General features: G+C 37.6%; 1 protein-coding gene across 7 annotated transcripts in view; it reads left to right on the plus strand.

The window, feature by feature from the left end:
- Nucleotides 1-25659, plus strand: part of MYRIP (myosin VIIA and Rab interacting protein) — a 205673-nt gene that overhangs the window by 13558 nt on the left and 166456 nt on the right. For all 7 annotated transcript variants that reach the window (XM_063156288.1, XM_063156333.1, XM_063156308.1 and 4 more), the window contains exon 2: nt 294-443. In XM_063156288.1, the coding sequence (XP_063012358.1) occupies nt 334-443 (110 nt within the window). In that variant the 5' untranslated portion in view covers nt 294-333. The remainder of the gene's footprint in view (nt 1-293; nt 444-25659) is intronic.

The raw sequence follows: 25659 nt of genomic DNA on the forward strand, positions 1-25659 counted from the left end.
GTTTGTCAAACATTGAACAGATTGCCCAGGGAAGTGGTTGAGTTGCCATTCCTGAAGGTATTTAAAAGACGTGCAGGTGTGGCACTTAGGGACATGGGTTAATGGTGGACTGGGCAGTGCTGGGTTAGTGGTTGGACTCAGTGTAAAAGGTGTTTTCCAGCCAAAAAGATTCAAATGTTTTCTGATGTTTATGGCAGCAACTTTCTTTTTGTGCCCGTGATCTCCACGCACTTGTGAAAACTATGAGTGCTTTCAATTTATTTTTCTATTTTATTTTCTTTTTCTGATTTCAGGTATTCCTTATAGTTATTCATATCCAGGACCCGGTGTAGAATGGGGAGAAAACTGGACCTTTCTGGCTTGACTGATGAAGAAGCAGAGCATGTGCTCCAGGTGGTTCAGCGAGATTTCAGCCTCCGTAAGAAAGAAGAGGAAAGGCTGAGGTAAGGATAAAAACAGGATTAAAAATATTGGTGTATTTTGATTATGACAAACTGGCTTTGGAGGAAACCCGAGAACACAGCATTTTTGTGGTGTTCTGTGCATTAATAATCATTCCTGTCACAGAGGCAAGAAATATTCAAACTCCTCCACATGAATTCAATTACTGAGTAGTAATTAATTTTTGCATTGAGTCTGTCTGAGATTAAACCACAGAAATGGTCTCTGAATCACCTGTATATATCTCCTGGGTAGAGGCTAAGTAGTGTTTGATGTAACAAAAGCAGAAGTTTATGTTAAGAGATTTTTTTCCCTGCTGTAGTCAGTTCCATTTTTTTATTCAGAAACTTTGTTTACATACAGACATCTGAAAGTGAAGAAGTTCAACCCATCTCTTTCCCCCGGAGCAGTCAATGGGATGTGTTGTCCATTGTGTTGAGATAACTTTGCTTTCAGTAGTCTGTGTACAAAATGATGGCAAACAGAAATAATCCAGAAGAAAACAGATGGAACTTGTTGGCAAGGTAGCTGAGGAAATTTGGTATGTGACAAGGGGGCTATGGATAGAGACCTGAATTGGTAGATGCACTATTTTTCTTTCTAGTTTCAACAGTATTTCCTTTAATTATTTTGCCTGATTTTTTACTACTTTCTTTGAACACATAGTTATTTATTATCCAGAATGCTCTGAAGTCTCTATCTATGGTTGGCAAATGCAAATTCTCTTACTGTGCTACTTTTATCTCAGGCATCATCTATTTCATTTATTATCAAGCTGAAGTCAACAGAGCAGGAAGATGACTGAACTCAACAGAAAACTAGGCATATATACCATGTGCAATTGAAACTCCCTCACCTGGAACATTAGGAGCAAGAAATGTGTCTTGCAGCATAGGCCTACTTCAGTTTTAGCATGCTGTGCAAGTTCTTGCTTGGGTTGGTAGTGCAAGCTTGCTGCAGGGAGAAACAACTGCATGAGGATGGAACACAGATTTTTTGTTGTTTTTTTTTTTTTTTTTTTTGACTGTTTGTTGTACCATAGGTTGTTCTGATTACTCTGGTAATTTTTCACAACGCAGCCAAGAGATTCTAGAAATGGCTTAAGGAGGGTGAGTGTGTGAGCTCTGGCTTTTTTTACCATGACTGGTTGTATCTTACTGGAGCCAGCATATCACATCTGGGAAGTGCTGGGACATCTTGCCTCTTCTGTAGGATAGATTTATAGTGGGAGGAGGAGGGGCAAGGATGAAAGGCCTGCACACAGAAAATTGACTGGAAAGCCTAGATAGAGAAAATTTCTGCTGGTGTTTGTGTTTTTTCATTTTGCTGCTGAAGTTTTTTGTGACACCTAATTTTCATGACACTTAATTTCACAAGTAGAAAGCTGGTGTGAGAAGACAGCTAAAACCCTGGGTATTTTATAGGTAGGTGTATTTCAAGTATATATGACTTTTGTCTTCTTACAAAGTTATGCCTTTTGCAAGTATTAAAGTATGTTAAAGTGCTGCTGTATAAGGAGCTGTAGTGACAAAGCAGAAGTTCTGAAATTCAGCTGTTATTTAAAATATGAATTTAATTAGTTTTGATGACACTAAAATTGCAAGTGAAATTCAAATCTTACTTCTGACTTAAAAGCTATGATGTTTTTTATTTTCCTTTTTTAAAATCAGGCTACTCTGGTAGATTTTGGTTGCTTCGTTTGCAGCACACCTTTCTGTCTTACTATCTGATTGAAAATATATAAGAAAATTACATGATCTTGCTATAGATTAGATTTTTCAACATGTAAGAAAAGAGATTAGATTTGCTTTGATGTTCTTGGCTCTATTGTGTTTGTATTTAGAATGCTATCAACTGGCAAAGTTTACCATATAGTTTCACTTTAGAAGTGAAACACTTTAATGCTCTGTAATCTTTTCTGAGATAAAAAAGCTGGTGTATATATATATATATAAAATATGTTAGACTTTTAGACTTCTTTTAACAAATTCAAAACCAAGCTATATCTAAAGGTATGGTTTTGAATTTCTTTTTTTTTTTCATTCCTGTAATTAATTTGTGGTAGCAGCATTAAACTTTAAATGGAACTGTTGAAGCTTTTGCATGTGATACTTTCTTAAAATAGGGTTTCAGTATAATTCTTCATATCATTGTTATTTTTGGGTGCTTTTCCCCACCAAGATTTAAGTAGCTCTTTCACATATCTCTCTCTGTATTATTGCCATTGGTAACAATTATTTCTAAAGATCAAGAAATACTTAAAGGAATATATGCTAGATTTCCACTGTATCAGGAGAGTAATGAAAGCTAAAAATCTGTGAGTGGTTGATAACTTCAATTTTGCTTTTCTAATGGCAGCAGAACAGTTAACTAGCATACTACAAGAAGTGAAGCTTATCTTTACTTCTGATAAATGTTTTAAGGTGGTAAAATAACAAATGTTTTAGAGCTAACATTCCAATGTTTTTTATAATATTGCTGGGTTTACATGCTAACTAATTTTTTTCATATCCTGTAAACAAAATGACACAATGCATGGAGAAAAGCCATACTGGTGATCTGCATTTTCTGCTGCAAAGCTGTTTTGAATTTCTCTGCAGTGAGGATTTTTGCAATGGTTCTCTAATTTAAGTCTTTCTCACAACTATATCTCTGCTGTTATCAGACAGTTTGGTCTTATACATTTTGTGAAAAAATTAGTTGGCTACAGCTGGTAAGATAACAATAAGATAATTGTGTACATGTTTAGTGAGTAGTGGTTGGTTTGTTATGCCTTACTGCTTTGTATCGTTTTAGTTTCTTTTTTTGCCATGGCTTTCAACCTGATATGAGATTAATAATACTTATTGTTCTTTGACACTTGTTCACTCATTATCTTTCTGGTTTGATTATGTGTTTGTTGTTGTCTTTGGCAGTAGTGTTATTTACCCCTGTGTTACTGTAGTCACCCGGAGCCATTGTGGCTAAAATTATAACAAAGACTTGCAAATGGATGGGCTGAGTTTACTGTGAATCGGTTGAAGTAGACAAACGAGGCAGATCTGGTGTAACTAGGAAGGTGATTGGTTTGAATTTCTTGGTGTGTATGCTCAGGACAACCTTGTGTACATCCCTTCTCTCACTGGAGCTCTGCAGGCTATCTCTCGGCTCCTGGGACACTAAGAATCATACATGGCTTTTTGAGGAAGTTGACTGGACATGCTAATGACTTGTTTCCTCATCTACAGATTTATTAATCTTGAATTTCAGACTGCATGCAGCTGCAGAATGTCAGCCGTGGAAAAGACTGGACTGTGTTGAACATTAAACATCTAATATTTTAATATTTTGCTGTGCATAACATCTTTGTTGTATGCAGTTCAGGAAGGACTGTGTCCTCTTTTTTTTTAATGTTTATTTTTTTGAAAGAAATGACAGAGGAGAGCTAATAAGAGCTTCCAAGCCCAAATGCTTGTGTATGAGGTAGGCTTTATACATAGCCAGATGTGTAAAAGTATTTGCTGTCTTCTATTTGTTGCTTGCTTATTCAGTTTTCAAGACTGCCTAAATATGCCACTGTTTATTCTCATCCACTGTGGACAAAATCAAGTCGCCCTTTGGTTTTGTTTTTACAGTTCCTAATGTATTTATAACACGTGTATCCATTTGTTTTAGGTCAGGAATGCTGAGAAGTCAAGGTGTTTTAAATAACTGAAATTATAATTTCACAAAAAATAATTTCACAGAAAATAATTGTGGATCACCTTATTGTGGTAGATGTTCCTGATCTGTTATGTTTTAGCCATGTGGACAGGTTGAAAAGTGGCTGTTCTGATTCTAGCATTCAGAGTGGGTGCAAAGGGAGGCAAATTAGAAGGTCAGAAGGGTTCAGGCATGGAAGGAGCTTAGTGGACATCAGCTGTAAACAGAGCAGATGGCAAAAGGAGCAGATGCTTTACCTATCAGCAGCTGCTTTACCTTAGAGGGCCATGGTTGGAGTGACTTAAGCTGTCTTTCTGTAGTCATTGGCTAAGAAGAGTTTCCATCACCATAGTGAATGCTGGATCAGCCATTGGCATGCTGGTGTTTTAGTGGTAAAACTTGCACTGGGCAGGGATGAAAGTGCTTCTTTGCAGGCAGCAGAGCTCTCTTTTGTTTGGACCACTGCTGTTAATCACCTGAGAAAATGTATTTATAAGGAAAAACTACTGACCTTCTGGTGCCACATGGGTATGTGATCATAACACTTTAACAACTTAATATATTGATGTGGGGTTTGCTGGAACAGCACAAGGGAAGTGTTGAGAACTGACTGTTGCCCACAGGCAGAAACATCACCATGTCTTGCTTGATGTTGTGTCTTCATAGCTGGGTTGCTGTATATCAACTTTGCTACCTTTATTTATAAAGTCACATTTTCAGTTGTAGTAAAGGCAGATGCAGTGATTTGTGATCAGTTTTGCAGAAGTGTTTTATTTGCAGAAAAAAATGAGATATCTATGCTCACAGGAAGGCCCTCTCTACTCTGGTTGTTCTAATTACCTTTTTAGCCAAAGAATGAGTAAGGGATTAGGACAGAGATTTGTATAGAAGATTATGAAATGGTTTAAATTACTTTTACCTACTTTATTCTTTTTGCTCCTTTTGCAGCATATCCTATTGTAGCATGAGTAGGCCTGTGAAGAGGCTTCTGAAGAAACGTACTTGACAAAACGCAGAAACCAGTTTGGCACTTTCTTGTCAAACTACAGTAGACTTCAGTGTTTTTACAGTATGTGTCATGGGTCTTGTAGTGGATAAAATATTGAACTCCTTCCAAAGCTTGTTAATCAAAATATTGCCGGTGTGAGTCATATCAAACTGGCAAAATGCCAGGACAGACATTTGGGTAGCTATCTGTTGATTCTACATATCAGTCCTTGTTCCTCCTTCCTGTGGCAGGTTTGTACTAAATACCTTAAACCAAACAAAAACCAATCAAAAAACCTCTCCTGTCTGTTTTCCCTCTTCTTTCCTCTAAACAATGCCATTTTATAGCTGTTTTCCTAGTGAGGAAAGAACAGGAGATTGGTCTCATTGTGTCAAGCTTCAGAGTTCCAGCAGATGAACTTGTTGATCAGTACCTTAATTGCTTGCAGTGATTTCATAAGGTCAGCCTTCCTGCCCTTCACTCTGATGAACAGTGTGGGGGAAGCCCATTATGCTGACTTTTAAATTTTTTTTTATTTGAGCTGATAGTCACTGTTCTGCTTCCTAGGTTGTCCTGACAGATACGTTCTCTCCCTGTGATAGAAGGTCTTAGAGCAGTTAGCTCCTCTGAGAAAGTTGTTCTTTGTGATTCTTGTGTTAAAGCAGCTGCACGCTTCTCCAGTGTAAGGTTCTGCTGAGCTGTCATGAGTTTAGCACTCATATGCCTGGAATTATTTTTGGGTGCAAGAAATGATTCATCAGAATCATAGCTGCTGAATAAATACATTATTTTGCTAGGGCTTCGACTTATAAAACAGGATGATTAAAACATATGTAGGGCACTACAGCTCTTTCCTGGAAGTAAGGGTTTATTAACAAGATTAAGAGCAAGACATCTTTTCTTTTTTTTTTTTTTTTTAATAGCTTATCACCAATTTTGTTACATAATGTTCCAAGATGCAAACCTGTTTTCTAGCTCATGCAGCCCGTCAGGATTAAGAGTTGTTAGTAACTGCATCTGTGTACTAGATGCTTAACCCTGCTACTGTGTTGCCCTCTCTCAACAGCTGTGTTTAATATTTTAACAGCTATCCCTTAGCAGTGTTCTCAGGTCAGGATAAGTTGCTTGTCAAAAAATGGCTACTTGGATGAATTCTGCATGCAAGTCATAGCTAATGGTTGCTTTTGCTGCAGTCAGTAAGGGTGCACTTCAAAATTCATTTAGAAACTGTTAGTTGCTTCTAATTTCAGGAATTTTGATCCAAGCGTGCTGCTTGCTATGGGATAATGCCGTGATTGGGGTTAGACAAGGAAAGAGGTGTCTCAGCAATGATGCAAGGTCTTACCTTGTGCAGTGCAGCAGCATTTTGAGTCCTTTCTGTGGTTTGCCCAGAACTCCCTGCTTTGACACCTCAGGGTGCAAAGGTGATGAGTGTGTAGGTTCTGCTGACTCTGATGTTGATCCCAGCCTCACCTGTAACTGGAGAAAGTGATTGCAGCTGACTAAACAGTAGGATCTAGTTTATGCTTTACAGGAGAGAAACCAGGGCACTGGGAAGAATCTGGCCTTTGAAGCAAAGAACTGAACAAAGAATCTGTTTCAAGTTATAGATTTGGGCCCAGTTTTTTTCCTGCCTAATGGAGGAAAAAATGCCAGGCTACTTCCAAAGAGCAGCTTATGCTTAGTTGCCTCTAAAACTAGTTCTGTGCATCTTGCTTTTGAATATCATGGGAACTCACCATGAAGTTTCTTGCTATCTGAATGGCATGTAGATGCTGTAGGAGAAGTGCAGATGGAACTTCTCAACAAATTCTTTCTGCCAAGTATTTGAATATAGGCAATGCCAAATGTGAGTTTTGGCTTTTTCAAAATGTATTTACAAATGCAGCTTCAACTGAGAGGAAATTCTGGTGAACCAAGCATCATCTCTCATGTTTCTTCATGCTTATGAAAAAGTGCAAAAAAAAAGCTTAATTTTAGGGAATATTCAAGAAACTTGTATAGAAAGAAATGTTTCCAGCTCACATTTTTAATATTGGACAGGCCATAAGAGATGTAGCTGAAGTACATCCCACGTTCAGTGTGCCAAGCTTACATAAACTGTGGCTAAGTATTTAAAGAAAGCAGCATGATGTCACAGAGATGTTATAAAACTTATTGCACAATTTTTTTGTGTAATTTGGTCTTCATTGTGGGTTATGACTAATCAAATTATTGGCTACAATTTAGCTAAAAGCAGTGAGTGTTCCTAGTGATAATGAACAGCTATAATGTAAAATCAATATTTAATCTCTGATGTCTCGTGTATGAAAAGTCTGAGTTGTCAAACGTGACTTGTAGTAGTAATCTTCTTTCACCTGACTGGCCCTGCAGTGCAGGCAAGGGATGTTCTCTTGCATATGAACTTCTGTCTTTACAGTTTAGTCTATCTTAAGTGTTAGTTTATGTCTTTGCATGTTATTATAGCAGTACAATTGGTAGTACTTCGAAGTTGTGGCAGAACATGTAAATAAACATGAGAAGAATGGCTGCATAATTTATTTTATTCAGGATTTATTCTTCATATTAGATTTTAGAGAACAGGGATGCTCTGAGTGCATTTCCATAAAATGTTCAATAACTTGTAAGTAGTGCCAAGTGTTACAGTTTTGAGGTGTTGAGCATATTAATATGCTGTATTTAAAATGTGGGTTGGGTTTTGGTTTTGGGGTTTATGGCAGAAGGGATAGGTTTTACTGGAAATTTCTATTGCACCATGCCATAGGCCTGCCCTTGTCTGCGCTAATCTGGATGGAGCTGTAAGCCTTCCTGTCTTTCTTATACTCACCTTTGGTTCTCAAGAAAATAAGAAATACTGCTCACGATTATGAGGTTAGCTTATTATGAGTCTGAGCTATGACTTTTCATTTAGATGTGAAATTTGACTTGTAATCCTTTTTTTTAGAAATATGCATTATGGAATTGTAAAAGTATACTTTTGAGAAACACTGATGATTCTGAAAGTAAAAGAATTTTGCTTCTGCCTACAATATATAGAAGTATTATAATATTTCAGAGACAGGACATCTAAGGAAATTAATATTGACTTAATTTACTGATGTTTTTATTTCCAGTATTGTTGGTGAATCAAGGGATAATATTTGCTTTGCTTATTTCAAGCATTTCCATGCTCTGTGTTCTTCATAGACAATGAAATTTCTCTCGTCATTTTTTGTGGCCAGTTGCTGTGCCCTGAATTTGGAGTAAAACCAAGAACAGCTGTAAGAAACAGCACAGGAAGGTGACAGAGTGAAAAAGGGCTGCTGTGAAGTTCAGCTGCCCTTGCAGCTGAGCAACTGACTATGGAGCTGTATCCCACTGTCCATGCTTTTTGTTATAAAAAGGTGCATTTTGAATACTTCTAATACTTCTTTTCTGAAGCCTATGAAGAGCTGAAAGCATCTTGGAATCCCCATGACAAATAAATCTTCTGGATTTAGATGAAATTTCTGGCTGTGGAAGGAGCACTTCGGGGAGGTAAGGCTGCTGTACTGAGGAAAATTGGGAGTTTTGTTCACTGTGCTGAAGCTTAAGGGAGTATGTCATGAGATCTGCCTCAGCCTATTGAATCAGCAGAGGTGAACGCTAATAAATTGCTTTGGTGATTTTGTATTCACCTAACACCTCATCCTTCAGGTTCTCAAGTACTCTTGTCTTTTGTGGCTTCCTTCTCAAAACTGTGCCAGAGGAATAAGCTGTGCTAAAGGATATGTGGTTTTTAGAAATTCGTCCTGAGTCTAAGAATCTGTGTTTTAGGAGGTACGTGGAAAAAGAGCTGCTTTATAAATCACTTGTGCCAGGCTCTTCACTGTTATACTTCATTCCAAAGTGAACTATTGCAAACTAGAATCTGCTTGCTTTCCAGAAATGTCACCATGTGTTGGTTAAGGGGAGTTCAATTTTTAGTGTTTATAATAATGTTCTGTGTTTATTGTGAGTTCTAAAGACTACCAGTCAGCTTCTGTGAGGAATGGAGGTGACTGAGTTAAGGTGTATATTAGAGATCGGTGATCTCTGTTTCCAAAATGCTGAAATTTTCAGCATGAAATTTTCTAAATGAAATTGTTGAACATTTTCAGCTAAAGGAAAGAGGGATATGCATGTGTGGGAGAATACCACAGATGTCAAAACACTTTGTCAACACTTCCAAAGTGTAGCTTCAGAAATATCTTTGGAGATAGTTTTTAACTGTAACACATTCTGCCACTTGTTGGTTCATATTTGACGTAAAATGGATTTGCTTTGGTTACTTCTGTGAAAATAATAGAAAAAGAGTAGTAGTAGTAGAAATTAATAAGTCAAGTTTTGCATTTATAATATTTTAAACATACAAAAATTGTCAGGTGTATCTCAGCTGATGGTATTACTCAATATACCACAAAGTTTTGCTGCAGTGGGTGTTGCCTAAATACATAAACCTACCCTATGATAAATACGAGATAATTATAATTTACCCTTGAGGGGTACAGTAAGGAAATTCATGTTTGCCTAAGGGAAGGAACTAACATATGGACAGTTACTGCAGTCATATTTTTGCTGTAATTTAACTTGGGATAAGTTGTTAATGTACTGTTGCCTTTATTTACAGTTGGTATATATTTGCCTCTGTGCCTGAGGCAAGAGCAAGTCTTTGAACTGCCCACCAGAGTTGTTTTTTATTGGAATGAATTGTATCTGCTGTCTATATTTGCTTATGCATCTTTTCCTTTATTGATATAATAATTTGATTCTCTTTCTAGTTATAACTTCAGGTTCTCTTGAAAGCAGTTGAACTCAAACATACTTTATAAGCTTTTTCCTCTGTGGCACTTATTTTATCCATTCTGCTATCCTAATTCCATAAATGAAAATAAAAATATCTCTATAAAGCTGGTTTACAACAGAATTAGTATCTTAGAGCATCATAGTAAGTCTTCATTAATGCTGTTGTTCAGTGCATTAGGAAGATGCAACCCTAGTGCTAGTTTATGGCAAATTACCTGTGGTTCTTGGTACAGTTTGGGTTACGATTTGGCTAGTAAATATTGGAAGATAGACTGCAGATGATAAGGTGTTTCTGCAGCGCATTCAGCTTGAAAGGATATTCTAAATTTATCTTGGTTTTGTGAAGCCCATTGGAAATGGAATGAAGCACAGAAGTCAGTGTTTGCATCTCAATCAAAGTCTAAATCAGGAAGTAATTAAAAAAGATGTCTGATGGAGGTGGCAGGGATTTCATAATTTTTTTCTGCTGTACAGAAACACTCTGATTGAGCTTTAACAAAAGAATCTTTAATTAATCTCTCTTGACTACTGTGTAGCATTTGTCAGTGAGGGTGGCTGATTATGTGCTGGTGGCATCTCTCTCCTTTATCCCTCTTCAGTTTTCATCAGTGCATGATGGTCTTTATGGTTTTTCTCAGCATAGCACTAGGAGGGAGGGGACCATTGTATTTTGGTAGAAGATTTATCATTAAAGGGGGGAAGCTCATTAGTGCTGCACTGGGGTTCTGTGGTTTCTATAGTTCTCGAACCTGCAGGAAATGTTGAATTATTTGCTTCTGTTTTGATTTTTTGGGTTCTTTTTCTCATTTGCTTTCCTGTTTAAGAATAAAAATAAACTTGTGTTTTTCCAGAAGAATGTTGAACATATGATGAATTTTAAAGGCTTTTTTGGAGCTGCATGTAGGCTGTCAGTTATCCTGGAGATAATCCTGTGGTAATCCTTCCACTATGTTGGTCTCACAAAAGAATGAACCTGTCTTTTCAATTGATGTTCCTTCAGTTGATAGCAAGATGTCACCTGTGACTGTCTTTTGAAAACTTCATTTTATTGGATTGTGGACTAATGTGAAAATAGTCACATACTTGTATGGCAGGTATGGAATATCTCTTGTTAGATAGGAGACTGTAATCTAAATAATGTCACTAGTAAAGAAACCTGCTCCATGCCATGAAATATTGTTTGGAGTTTCTATACGTGTGATAGATTTTGCCTGTTGTTATTTCACTGTTAGACTATTACAGGTAGCCAAATTTAGTGCATAAAAGGGGAATGTGAATTTGTGTTTCATGTATAATTAGTTGGTTATCTAGATAAAAATTAATTTTGTTGTAAATCAATTAAAATTACTGTGAATTTGTATTTATTTTACTTTCATATTTTATAAACCGTGGTTCTTGAGAACAATTCTTCAGTGCTAACAGGAAACCTAGTTCGCTAGTGTGATCTGTGAACTGACAGATCTGTTCTATGGTAAGTGGTGAATGTGTGTAAAATTCGGTTTCTTCAGTTTCAAGAAGGAGCTCTTAAACAGTTTATAAATCAGTCCAGGACTGGTGAATTTTCTGTGTCTCAGCAAGCAAAGTATACAGTAGCCTGAGCATTGTTTTCTTCTTTGCCACGCGGACTTTTCATTTCTTTCCCCCAGGAGCTTTATTGTTCTATCATTATAATACAATACAAATAATATTGACTGTTTACTAGTTTTCTACTAGTATGGCATATAATGAAATGCTAATACACCCACACTAGCAAAGTGTGCCTTCAGACTGCCAGAGCAGGTGAGAAATCAGAGGAAGACAGCCTCTGAAATCAGAGGTTTATAATGAGTCAGACATGTGTGTTCGTGTTTGCTGTTAACACAGGCTGGACTTGCAGCTCTCCAGAGATGCAAACTTGTGATTTAAAAAACTAGCTTAGAACTTAGGAAGTAGCCCAGTTTCAGAAAGGCTGGACAGAGATTGAATTAACTTTCGTGTGTTTGCAATTGTCTTAAGCACCGTCTTTTGGATGGCACTTCTGTCAGCAAACTGTAAATGAGGGTTTTCCTGACATAGAGTACATCAGCTCTCTCTAAGTTCCTGCTTGAAGGTGTTTTTAGTGTTTTATAATGGTCTCAGGAGGAATAGTCTTTAAATTCCTTAGATTTGCCAAATTTTAGTTCCTTTTCAGGCTGGTATTCTTATATTTTTGTATTCTGAATAAAAATGAGGACAGAACACAAGTATTAGTAACACAAGTGAGGATAATTTTTCTTTCTAGTCAAACAAAATATTATTCTAGGCCTTAGTAGAGTGTATGATCTCCAAGAAGTGTTTTTCTGGTCGACAGTTCTCTCAAACTTCATTTCTTTAATCAATCGATGAAGCAGTTCCAGGCACTCTCATGCAAGCCATTTCTGCCCTCAGGTAATGTAAAAATATGCAGCATTCCATTAATCAACTTAGGACTCAGTTTCATAAAAGGAAGGCAGTAACTCCACTGTCACAGAAATTACTTTGTCCACTTTTCGAGAGTACTCTGCTTTGACCTACATGTCTCTGGCTAAGTTGATAGCTTTGGCATTTTTGTGATAACACAGACTATTTTTCAAAATTTTCCCCAGTCTCATGTTTACAGTAGCTGAATTAAGTAAGGTGTGTTTCAGATGCATATCAGCAATGACTCCTGCTAGGAATAGCAAGTGAGACTGCTGGGTTCAGTAGTTAAGTGGTTTTGTATGCTATTGAACAGGAGATTCCTGACAACAGGAAAGTCCTGTAGAGGACTCTTCATTAAAATGTTCTTTTAAGCAAATAGTCCTGGCCATACAACATCTACTTTTAATGAATTACAGCAGACGATAATGTTGCAAGAGGAGAAGGTGATATCATCACTTTGAGCAGAAATTATGATCTTAAATACATGTTGTCTTGGCATTGAAATCATTGCTGCTTTAGCATCAGTTATTGACATTAGCATTAATTACAATTAATGTGATGAGTAAATCAGCAGTACATAATTTTAGTGTATATGAACAGCTAACAGTTTTTAAAACTGCTGTGATGCTTTTTTCATTCAGAGGAACAATCTTCAAATACTGATGTTTGCTGCAGAATAGCAATCTCAGAAATTTGCAGAGCGTTTTAGTAATGTATTTGATGTCTCCACATTTAACTTGCTTAGTATGGTGGCATTTTCCTTTGATTGGTTTGCTTCATCATTTTACACTTTGTAATGGTGATTTCGGTTATCTAAGACAAGAGATATTAGGAAGGAGACAGAAGAAGAAAGAATATCTTTGAAGTCACTGTTATCTAGTAAAATCTGATGTTCCGTTTCTTTGCTTATTTTCTCTTGATTTGACTGCTTCTGTTGTGGCTGGCTTATGAGTTCAGCTCAGTTGGCTTTGCATAGATTAAACTCCTCTTCAGCACTATGGATTTCTTTCTTCACTCAAACAAATACTTTAGTTTTAGACAGCAGCAATTAGCTTGGAGGATGTAAAGTCAAGACCTAGTCTTTTTTTTCTGAATAATAAAAACCAAACCATGAGGTACTACAACTCCAAGATACATATATATTGAAGTCTCTGCATTTGTAGTTGCCTAATGTAGCAAAACTTGAGACCAAAATAGCTTACTGTAGATGGTAATGGATGTTAGGCTTCATGAAGCAGGCAGAAATAACAAACACTGTATCTTTTTATATGCTGCACATTTTGATAAAACATTCTCCATAGATATTTGTGGTGAGAAAAAGTCTGTCAGTGCTGATTAGATCTGTTGATACATGTTATATGGGTTGTCTCTCTTTTTGAACTCTTCATTTGTTTCCAAGTATTCTGCTGTTTTGCAAAGCTTTAAGTTGTGCTCTGTGTTCATTTTTACCTGCATGGCTCATGAGCTACTATTTACTACCTCATGTTGATCACACCTGATGCACTTCCTAGAGAAGCATTTAGGTTGCTTTAATAGATAAGCAAATGTTGAGAAGATTGCACATATTGCCATAGTTTTAAAGATTGAGACAGAAAATATATTTGTATGACCGTAATAAACGACATAATAAATACAGTCATATTTATTGCAGAACCTTTTAGTTGTATAATTACGCTCTCTGTTATCAATGTCAGAAAAGGCAATGAAAATAGTACATTTAAACAAAGCATGTGCATAGTCCTAATGATGAGTTGTTTGAAAGTGGATGTTGCTTCCTGGCAGGAATCATTTGTCAGGGTGTCCATTTTCCCTCTACTTTTTGAGAAATCTGGTGAAATTACCCAGGAAACTGAGTGGAAGGGGAGCCTCATACAGAAGGAGCTGTGCAAAGAGCAGCTGTCATTAAAAGCAGAAAAGCCTGTTTCCTGTGTACCAGAAGCTAGATGCCATTGGCATTGGGGTGATCCTGGCTGTTGATTTAAAGCACTGGGGGTGTAGGAACTTTCTTCTTGTGTCGGGAAAGTCTCAAATGGCACTAGGGTTTTGTCATGCTATCCTTCGTATCCTGCCTCATCCTTGGCTCATGAAGTGTGTAGTAGGGGAAAAGAATGCACTGATCTCACTGAGTGCCCGTGTGTGTGTACACGGAGGATTTGGGGTGTGGTCTGGAAGCTCTTCTGTGTGATGCCAAAATGGACTCACAAATCTGTCCTACCTTGGGGAAGAGAGGAAGGCTTCGCAGAGTTTGGCTGACTGATTTAGCAAGGTGCGCTCATGTGTGACTTAATGAAACCCTTTAATGTACCCCTACTTCAAAAAACTTGAATGAAAAAATTCTTATTCAAAGTTCCATATTCACTGTTTCTTGGTATTCTTTTGTCAAATGCATTCTCTACTCCCTTGATACTAACTGCCAACTTGACAGCTGCTGCAAAAGTTGATCTGAGTTCTTTAAATTTGATTCCTTGATGTCCTTTTAAAATCCCTGAAGCATTGGTGAGATGGAAGTATTCACTTGTGCAACCTTTTCATCACCAGTAGGGTTGCATGACTGTGAGTAATTAGATTTTTTTGTAGAATATTGCACAAGAAGTAATAAAGTCATCTGTGTTTTCAATTTAGCAATGTTATGTCTTCAGGGCTTCTGAGGAATAAGAAGTTATATACTGATTTTCATCAAACAAGTATGAATACTCACTGGGAGAGAGTCTGCAGTATAAAAAAAATAAGAGAGCTGTGTTTCAACTCAAGTTAATATTTCTGGAACCATTATCTCACAAAGCCATGCCTGAGATAGTAGCACTTCAAGAGTTAAAATCTTAGACATAATGAGCCTTTTGTTTAAGACCTGTTATTTACAATTGTCCTAATTAATATTTTTAGTTTCCATGGGTTAGATGCAAATGAAGTACCATTTCTGTGTCTGTTAGCTAAAATGAGCCTATCATATGAAAGGCTTTAGCTTTCATTACAGACCTAAATCTTCAATAGTTAGAGAACTGGGATTGTGTCTTTCATCTATCCATTTACAATTGTCACTCAGTGTTAATTACAAAGAACAGAATTGTCACACGAAAGACAATTTTTGTTGATTGCAAACATGCATATTGTGAATTATATTAATGTTTACCATACCTCAGGGGGTTTCCACTAGCATTGGCAGATAATCTGTCATTACCTTTTGTAGCTAAAAGTGAATTGGTTATTTAAATGGTTAACAGTGAAGTAGGCTTTTAAGGTCTTTGCCTACTAATGTTTGTCTTGTGTGAGAAATAAAATTCATATAACATTGCAAATTGTAGTATAAATACATCAAATGGATTTTTTTTTTTAATTTCTGAACTCATCACAAGGATTTGGTAAGACTCTTCCAGGTGATACAACTGCATTTTCCCCTGTTTCCTGCTTTGGGCAAATGCAGTGTTCATGCCTTCAGTCTACTGTACCTTTTTGCTAATGAATGACAGATTTGTTTATTATTTAGTTACTGAACACAGCAGTGGAGTGTAGGCATTGTATTGATATCTGGCACTGAGGCAGTGTTTAAACATTCCGTGTAGCTGTTATTCTTGTTAGATCTATGAATAGGAGTAGTTAGCTATCATGGGGATAATACTGTAAAAACTTTATTTCTCATCTGAAGGGAATTTTAGATGGCTGAAGCCTTTATCTTCACCAGCAAATGACTGTTTGAAGAAGTTTATCTGCTTATATAAAAGAAATGGTTCCAAACTCAGTCGATAGTGGCTAAAATACTGTCACTGCTTTGAAGAAGGACAGGCGTTCACTTGAATGTTCCTGAAGCCTTGCCATAGGCCAGTTTTCCATCTTGACAGAAAGAGGAGAGGGACTAATCTTCTGGGTCAAGACACTCTTCCAGGGACAAATCAAAGCTCTGTTCACTCACTTGCATCTTCCTGTACTTCTTTCCAGCTGGTCTGGTATTATTTCATTAACTCTGAAATGAGGAGAATGGAAGATTGTAGACAATTAAGGTAAATGATTCCTGATAATGAAGAGGTGGGAGAGCCTGCTTGTCTCTCACCTGTCTCTGCTTACTGGTAGGAGGTTGAGAACACTTGCATAAGAAGGGTCTTTGTTGCATTTACTGCCACATTCTCTTTTCTCCTTCAAAAACTTTCCTTTTTCCCTACAGATCAGTGCATCTCCCTACAATTCCCTACAGATGGTTGCATTGACTGGGAGGTGTACCTTGTAGTTGTTAATCCCATCAGCATGTTTTGTTCTTGCCTTTTGCTGGAGGAGTGAATACCTGTTCCAGGCACTAAAGAGAGATCAGTGCAGCAGCACTGGGCCCCACCAAGCACAACTATGGTCTCAGGGCTGAAAGGGACGTATTCCCTGATAAATCCCTGCAGGGCTTATTAGCTCCCAGGCAGTACAAACAGGACTAAATTGTTTCTAGAGTTAAACAGATTTGTTGTGCTCCTGACTGTGCTCCAGCATGGATGCAGTCCTAGAAAAAAAATCTGTGAAAGTGCCTATGTGAAAGAACCTTGTGCCAGAGAACCAACTGCTGTTGTGTAAATGGTGTTTCACTGAACTGTGTGTAAGGGAGGAGATAAATCACCTCAGTTATTGTCAACTCAGGTACTAAAGACACAACCCACCCTACAGTAAATAGCTTTTCAAAGACCTCTGGTTAAAGAAGGCGAGAGTTAGTAACTTTTCTTTTTACATCCAAAGGATAGTATTTCCTACTCTGTGTAGAAAAAAAACCCCTAAAACATTTTATGTTCCTAGGCAAAAAGAACTTTGCTTTTTTGGAGTTCTTCTGTCATCTTTCAGAAACACTTGGGGAGACTAAAAGAAGCACAATGTTAGTTTCTCATTTTTATGTGCCTCATCTTGTTCAATAAGAACTTCAAATGTGTTGCAGTGTTAAATAATGTATTCCTGACCTAAGAAAATTGAACTTGGCTCTTTTGAATGTAAATATTAAAACATGGCTATGTTTTAAAAAAATGTTTAATATTGTAAGCAGTATACACAGACTCTTATTGCTTGCTTTCACATAATTAGGTTGATGTCAGCTATAAGTTGCTCATTCAGCTGGAAGAATGGACCTTTACAGTGTATCAGAGAAGTCTTTCAGTTTGGTGAACTCACCAGAACTGAAGTTGTGCAGTGATAATTGGTTCCAATACATTTAGCTGCCAAGTGTGTTAGAGTGGCCTTTTTTGAAATGTGAGTCACACATCCCTGGCAGGATAAATGCAGGATCATTAAGGGTTATTTAAGTTCTATAAAATCCTCTGTAATCAATTTGATGGTACTTGAGGGACCATAGATGACAGAGGCATGGGTCAGAGGGAGTTCAGAAAGGTTTCTTTGTTTTGGGGAAATAAGCTTAATCTGAGTTGAGTGTGCTCTTTGTTTTTCCCTCATCCCCTGCAACTGATTTTAAACCAGACTTCTGATAGAGCCTTTTATAGTAAAAGTACTCTGGGAAAGTTTTGTAGTTCTTGGAATAAAGTATTTCACGAGACAAATGCAACCTTCACACCTCTGGCATGTTAGTGCAATTGCTCTTGTCTCCATGAAATGTTTCTGATTGCTGTTGCAGCAGCACTGTTTTGACCTCATCTCTCTCAGCTGATCTCACTGCAAAGCTCTTCAAAAATGTCACATTCATGCTGTATGTCTAATTCTTACCTGTTTCTGGTTAATCTGTGTGTACTGCCAGCCTCTTTCCCTTGCAGCTTTTCTTTCCTGAGCATTTGAGCATGAGTCAAGAAACAGAAGAGGGTTCAACTTGTCTAAGGAACGAGGAGGAGTGCTTCTCTTGATGTAGCCAAAGGGCAGCTCTAGTACAGTGTAAATAGTTGTGCATTTCATCTGAAATTAACACTGCTGTTAGCTGCTATGTTAATTACGCTAATTCAGAATTGGTCTCAACTTGGTTCTGCCTCAGGGGAATGTGGGGCAAAGGAGTTGGTTTGTTTTGTGGATCTTTGATCCTGCTCTGAAACTAGCAGCCCTGTCTGGTTCTGAACTGCACTGCTTCTTGGAGGTCTCCAGTCTGGCTACTGACCCTTCATACAGGAATTTTAAACCAGACAGGATCAATGTAGATAGATGAGAGGCTGGTAACCAGTTTAAGCATCCTGGGAAATAAACCTGATCCTCATCTGGTAGACTTGCAAGCTTAGCTGAGCACATTCTCGACCTGAGGAAACCAGTGGTGATCTGTAGGTACAAAGACTGTAGCTGGGCAGAGACTTTTACTTAGCAAGGGATTAGCTGGGTTCAGTGACCTGGGCTCCTGCCTCAGTTGTCCTGAGAGTGTGTTGGGGTTTTCTTTATCTTCTTGAATTTGAGTTAGGACTTTGGCATTTCTTGAAATAAGCTTATGTATCTGATTTAACAAGGTTTTGTTCTTGCTCTTTGTAGTATTAATAAAAACCAAAGGTTTAATCTTGAAGACACAAGCTCTATGGAACCATGCACCCATGGAGATTTGTCAGCTTTAATCCTGTACGTGACCTTCTCAGTAGAGCATAAGAGGACCATTGTTGCTGTCTTGGCTTGTACTCTTTACACATTGTAGCAATGGGACCAGTGATTTAAACTTCAGTTTTTTCCTTTATGTATTAAAGAATTCTGTCAATAAACTATAAACTCTATTTTAATTTTAATTAGGTAATATATAAATTAGTATTTTTTGCTTGCATCACTTCCCCCATAAATTAAGGATATTCAGTTAATAAAATAAAGAAATGTTGGAACAGGGGATACTTGGCAGAAAGAGAGTTTGTCAAGTCAGAAAAGTTCCTTTGAAGGAATGGACAAAGGAGGACAAATAAGTTTTCCTGTGTCAGGCTGCAGTAGAGGAAGCAAAGCAAGTCAGATTAGTGTTGCATACAGATTTTAGTGTGTGTGTAACTTCAACACATTAACATCAGTGCTAACAGCTAGAAGAGTTGGGACAAAAAAGTTGGGGTAATAATCATATAAAGGTGTGAAGGTTTTTTTGTGGGGTTTTGGGAGAGAGTGGGGGAGTCGTAAGACCGGCTTCAACCTGAATATAATTTTATTATGTCTGTTTTGCTACCCACTTTAGTTTCATTCTGTTTTGCTATCATAATGAGTTCTTACTCATCTCATTCAAGAATTTGTGTATTTAATACTAGTTTTTCACTTTAAGCCTTTCCTTCATCAACATACTGTCTTGTTTTCTAAGTCTTAAAAATGCTAAAAGATATTTCGAATCACATTCTTTACATTTTGTCATCGAAAAAGTCTAAAATTACAAGAGGCTGTATCTTTTGGGGAGCATTTAATGCATAGATATTCCTGATCAGAATGAGACTTTTGTCAGACTTTTCACAAGTGGAGTTGGTCATTGCATTGAATCTGTCCTTTTTTTATCTGTTAATTGTGATGTTAATTTCAAAAATGAAGTGGAATGTGCCTGAAAATATATTCGAGCTTCATGTTATATGTGCTTCTGCTTAATATGTTGTTATTATGTTTTTTCTTCATGTTACCAAGAATTAAAGTTAGTTGCTGGCAAACTGACAGCTTCATTCCCAAGTGGGTTTCAGCATCTTTTGCTCTAAAGTATTGAAAAGAAATTTGTGTTTTAGAGGTGCCTTATCTTTGATGTTTGACAACCTCCACCCTCAGCTAAGAGCATTGAAGTGCAGTATTCTGTGGGCCAGGCATGTCATGCTTAACTAATGCCTGTGAAACTCAAGCATCCACATCCTCCTTTGAGAAAAGATAGATTCCAAGTGACAGGTTGTCTATAAGTATATGTGTTCTTCTTTTAAAGTCTGGTTGGGACATGTTCTCTGCCAAGCTGCTGACCTTGGTATGAATACATCTATAAAATATGATTTTAGAATACGGTGTTGGAATAGCAGCTACTGTTGAAAAATAGATGGAGGAATTGAGGTTTTGATTTTCTTCATTGTCTTCCACTAAATTTCAAACTTTTAATTTTTAATGTTTGGGAAACACTTTAAAATGTGGCAAAATCTGTCAAAATAATTTGTTATCTTTCTAGTAAACTGAAGTGTGTGCTGCAGTAATTCACAGCAGGCATAGTTGCAGCAGTTCATTTGATGGACATTTAACCTTCTACCCGTGCAGTAGAAGTATTACCTGACCTTTTTTTTTAAATTTCAGTCTCATTACACGAAGGCCACAGGGATAATGAATGTATTTTTTATCTGTGCTTCCTCAACAATTTGTTGTAGGCTTCTGAAGTCCCTTACAAAGATGCAGCAACCTCCCAGTTTGTGCTATGTTCCCAGTGCAGTGGCTTTGGGTGAAACTGTGAGCTGAGCACTGAGTGGGCTTAATTTCCTGTTGTTTTTTCTCAACTTACAGCATCCCTGATCTCTTGAGGTAGTGGTAGGAATTTGCCTAGGTGAAGTTCATTTGAATACAATGTCCTGTGAAATCACTCTTCCCTTGTGTGCTGGACTAGGTGTGGCCCTAATGCCTGCTCTACTCCCAGCGCATGGCAGGTGCCTTTGGCGGCCGAGGCACACTGTGGTGGCAGGAGCTCTTCTCAGCAAGGGTGGCTGTAGAAGAAGGCTATCTTTTTTTAATACATGGCAGTTAATGGCTATCTTTCTGACTGAAAGTGTCAGGAAGCAGATATGTTAAGTAAAACTGTGTCCTTTCCCCGCCCCAGCTACAGGTAATTTTGTAGTGAGTAACTATTCTTTGATCTGTTTGAAGCTGGTGTGTATTATTCATAAAGGCTAGATTGGTTTTAATAAACATAATTCTCTTCAGATAACATAGAAAAAAATACTCATTTATTTGGTTCAGGTTCTTTGAATTCCTGGGGCACTGGTTGTGAACAATAGCTCAGATATGGTAGCTTTTTTCTTTGTGTTAAATTAAATGGTCTGGATTTTTTTTAATTTTATGTTTTTGACTAGACTCCTTCTATAATTAAAAATGTCTTTTGTCCTTCCTCCTTCTGTGTGTTGGCAGACATCCACAGAGTTAAATGGAAGCAGCGTGAAGTAGCTAGCAAGCTTGAGATGTCCAAATTTCTTTCTCAGCTGCTTTTGGGACACATTTAGTTCAGGCTCAAGCTACCTTTTAAACTAATGACTGTTGGGAAAATTTCCCTTGTAAGCAAAGCTGATATCTTGTAAATATATCTCTATAGATATATAGATATAGATAGATGGCCTATAGTGGTTTATCAGCTTTCTGATACTGGTGGCTTCTGACTACAGCATGGGAGATAAGGGGAGCTTCGTACTGGAGGTACCTTATTGAAGAGTGAAAAATACCCTGAAGGTCATCAAGACTGTATCAGGGGCAGATTCCAGGAGTATCTTGAAGCTCTAGCATGAGATAGTGTAATTAAAAGCTGACTCCTAATGTAGAATTAATTAATTAATGACACATTCTGTCTGAATTAATGTATTTCCTGACACTTGTTAAACCGTACAAGCATGACATACTGTGGTGCTACTTTTTTCAGTAGAGTGCTCATTTGTTTTTAATTGGAAGTAAAAATAAATTTCATTGTCTGGAAGAATTTTCTCATCATTGTTTTTTCCATGCATTAGGCTCATTAAATGAAGTCAGGGGTGCTTCCTAGTCCTGTCTCATTAAGAGACTGTATCAGAGAAGTACTGAGTGTTCCTAGCTCTGATTCTCTGCCTGAGAGCTGAAAGCACAAATTCTTGCACAGCAGATGAAGTATATGACCCCACCTCAGTTAGGAGATGCCTCCTGTAATGTTACCTTGTTCAGGAAGGGTGCAAAATTGTAAGAGTTGCATCTATCTGTGGTTTTAGAAATGTTTTGGGGGTTCCCCCCCACCCCCCCCCCCCCCCCCCCCAGAATCCTGGGCGTTGTAATCAGAGGGCATTTGTAGAATAGCATATATTCTGCTTAGAGTTGTATAATAGAGCCTATGAGTTTGAACCTAAGCAAGATGTTTTGGGTAGTCAAACCAAATTAACAATTAAATTCATGTGAGACCTAGAACTGCTGGTGGGGCTGTTCCAAAAGTTTTGATTGAATGCCTTGGAGCATGAGGGAACATGTTTTCATGTATTTGTTTCCAGATTTTTATTCCATCAATGATTATTAATGGATGACTTTAAATTTACAATGAGGAGAAGCCAGTGATATTTAAACTGGCATGCTCTAGATGGGTATTTCCATTCAAATGCACTTTAACATGAAAATTGATGAATTAGAGTTATTGTATTAGGTGATGCATTATAGTAGTCTGTTAAATCTTTGTCTTTGTACTGTGCTTGTCCAGCTCAGGGTCTCATTTTGGAAACAACATGGTCTTTGCCTGTTTAATCTTTGATGGATGTCTCTTCTTGTTCTCTATTTCTGCCATGGGTAGCATTTGTCCCATGATAATTTCATGCTTGATTGATATTGCTTTATTAATTAACCTTGCCAGAGGCTTATTCAACACTGTGATTTATATTTAATATCAAAGCATAGTAAGAAAGGGAAATTTTTTGCCTTATTACTGCAGAAAGTAATTCTCAAACATAATTTCATCCATCTTAATTAAAGTATTGATCCAACAGTAATACTTAGAATTTTGCCAATCCATACATATTGAGCCACCTTCTAAAGATTGCTTCATTGATGAGACCTACAGCTCAGCATTTAGTAAGATTGCTGAGGTTTAAACACCATGGGAAATTTAGAGTGCAGTCTATCCTGAAAATGATAAATTGCCATACTACTTTCATTCTTAGCTGCTGTTCACAAAATCATAGCATGGTTGGAAGAGACCTCTGGAGGTCCTCTTGTCCAATACCCCTACTGAGGAAGGACCACCAAGAGCCAGTTTCCCAGGGCCATCTTCAGTGACTTCTAAATTGCTTCAAGGAAAACTGCACATCCCTGGACAAACTGTGCTAGTGCTCTCTCATGGAGGTGACTGCTGTTTCCTGATGTTCAAGGATAACTTCCTGGGTTTCAGTTTGTACCCTTCATCTTTGATCTTGTCACTGGGAGCCTCTGAAAAAAGCCTGGCTTTGTCTTCTTGGTGCCCTCCTTTCAAGTATTTATGAAAAACTGATGAGATGCCCCACTGGGCTTTCTCTTCTCCTGGCTGAACAGAACCAGTTCTTTTTATAGGAGAGGTGCTATAGTCCCTAAATAGTCTTAGTGGGCCTTTGCTGTACTCCTCGGGATGTCCATCTCTCATTTGTACTGGAAGCCCAGAACTGTTTCTTATGGATATCATAAATACCCCATTTGTTTCAAGGTTTGATGTCCACATTTTTAAAATGGTAGCTAATAGATGGCATGATTTACCCATAGCAATCAGTCTCCTGTAGGACTTTTTTTTCCATCAAGCGAGGAGCATAGCAGCTAGTCCCATTAGATGTCAGTGGGATGTCTTGTATTTTGCATCTCTGTAAAGCTAGTCCCACTGACAAGATGCAGCTCTTATGTGGGTCAGCAGGCAGGCTGACTTTTCAGGAGCCATGGTATTGAGAGATGGTCCTTGAGGAGTGATGCTACTTACGTGGAAAGTTATCACATTATGTGTGAAAATGGCTGAGGAAGAACGACCAGACCTCAATTTGCCTCTTTTTCTTTTTACTGAGGACCCAATTTCAAAGAAAAAATGTATTTTGAAGACAAAGGTCAGTCCATTTAATAAAGTGCCTCAAGTGGAAAATTTGTTAATAGCTTTGAGAACACAAGTCAGAGTAAAGCTCCTTTCAACCTAAAAGCTCCTTTCACCAACCTTACTTGTGCTTCTAATCTAGAACCTTCCTGTCTGCACAGTTGCCTGGGGCTAGTTCTGTTGCAGAGAGCTGTAAGCATATGTTTTATCCAGGTGAATGCTTGTTGCTTTTCACTTTTGTTTCTAAGGATAGGTGTGCAAGTGGTCTCATACTGGTTCATTTTGCTCTGGTATGCTGTTACATGAGGATTAAATCAAAGTGTGACTTGTAGGCACAGCACAGCCTCCTGTGAACTGTTTGCAGAAGCAGGACTCAGTAAGTTTGGCTTTCTGTGCTACTTGGAGCGTTTCAGTAGTACTCTGCCCTTATTACCTTCTATTTGTGTTTTGTTCTCTACTTTTTTTAAATGTTTGTTTTAAAAGGATCAATAATAAAAATTTTGCTATAAAATATTCCTGCTACTGCATTCTGGAAAGTGTAGGGAAAGATATGTGTTCCTTCCATAAAAGCTGGATCATCATTCTTATAAATCCTTCTGCTCCTGATCACTTCCAATGTGATGTCCTAATCCTCTCCATGTGACACACAATCCTTTTCACAGCAACCAATTGTGAAAAATATTTAGGATTCACAACATTAATATAAATTTGGTTTAGGCCTAATTAATTGTCGTTAATTATTAGATGTTTATTTATAGGGAACAGAATTTTAAAAGTTGTTGTGAAGGTACCTTAGGCATATGTTACTTTAACATTGGCAAGTCAGTTTTTGCTGTCTTTTTTTCATTTATTGAGCTTCAGCTTTTTAGCTCAAAAACCATTCCTCAACTGCATATAATCAATATTCTCAAAATACAAATGGTCACTTAGGTACAGTTGACTTGCAACAAGTCATCCTGGAATACTAATTCATAGTGCCTGAAAGACCTACTGCAAAAGCATTTCTTTCTTATTGAAAGAAAATGAAAACACATTTCTCAGGTTTGGATTGGGTTGATTTGTTTCTTGTTGGTTTGGTTATTTCTTGCTAACCAGCCGTGTTTGTGTATTGCAGTTACTGCTTATTTGAACCTCTGTGATTTATCTTTTCTTGGCAGAAAAGAATTTATGCTCTACTGTGTGCCAAAGGAACTGTCTTTTAGGAGTTTGGTCTTTTATGATCTAAAAGAACTATTTATGCCAAACAAGCTTCTGATCAGAATTTATGTGGCAAGACTGAGCCCTAGAGATCACTGGAGAAGTAGCATTAAGAAGAGTGAACAAGCCCAGAAGCTTTCATATTTTGTATTTGCATCAAAAATGAAAAATTAAATAATCGCTGTAGGTATGTGGTTACAAACCTTTAGTAAATAAGTAAACTAGAGTGAAAAAGATTATCTAATATATTTTACCTATTTAGCCAAACAACACCAAGCCCATGCATGTTTGATGTGTGTGGAGTTTTGTCACCACTCAATGATTCCAATTCTGTAGTAATTTAAGAGTCATAGAATGGTTTGGATTGGAAAGGACCTTAAAGATTGTCTAGATCCAAGCCCCTGCCTTGGGTAGGGACATCTTCCACCAGATGGGGTTGCTTAAAGCCCCATCCAATCTGGCCTTGAGCACCTCCTGGGATGGGGTATCCACAGCTTCTCTGGTCAACCTCTTCCAG

This window comes from Melospiza melodia, chromosome 1 (assembly GCF_035770615.1).
Source record: "Melospiza melodia melodia isolate bMelMel2 chromosome 1, bMelMel2.pri, whole genome shotgun sequence".
In the NCBI taxonomy this organism is placed as follows: Eukaryota; Metazoa; Chordata; class Aves; order Passeriformes; family Passerellidae; genus Melospiza; species Melospiza melodia.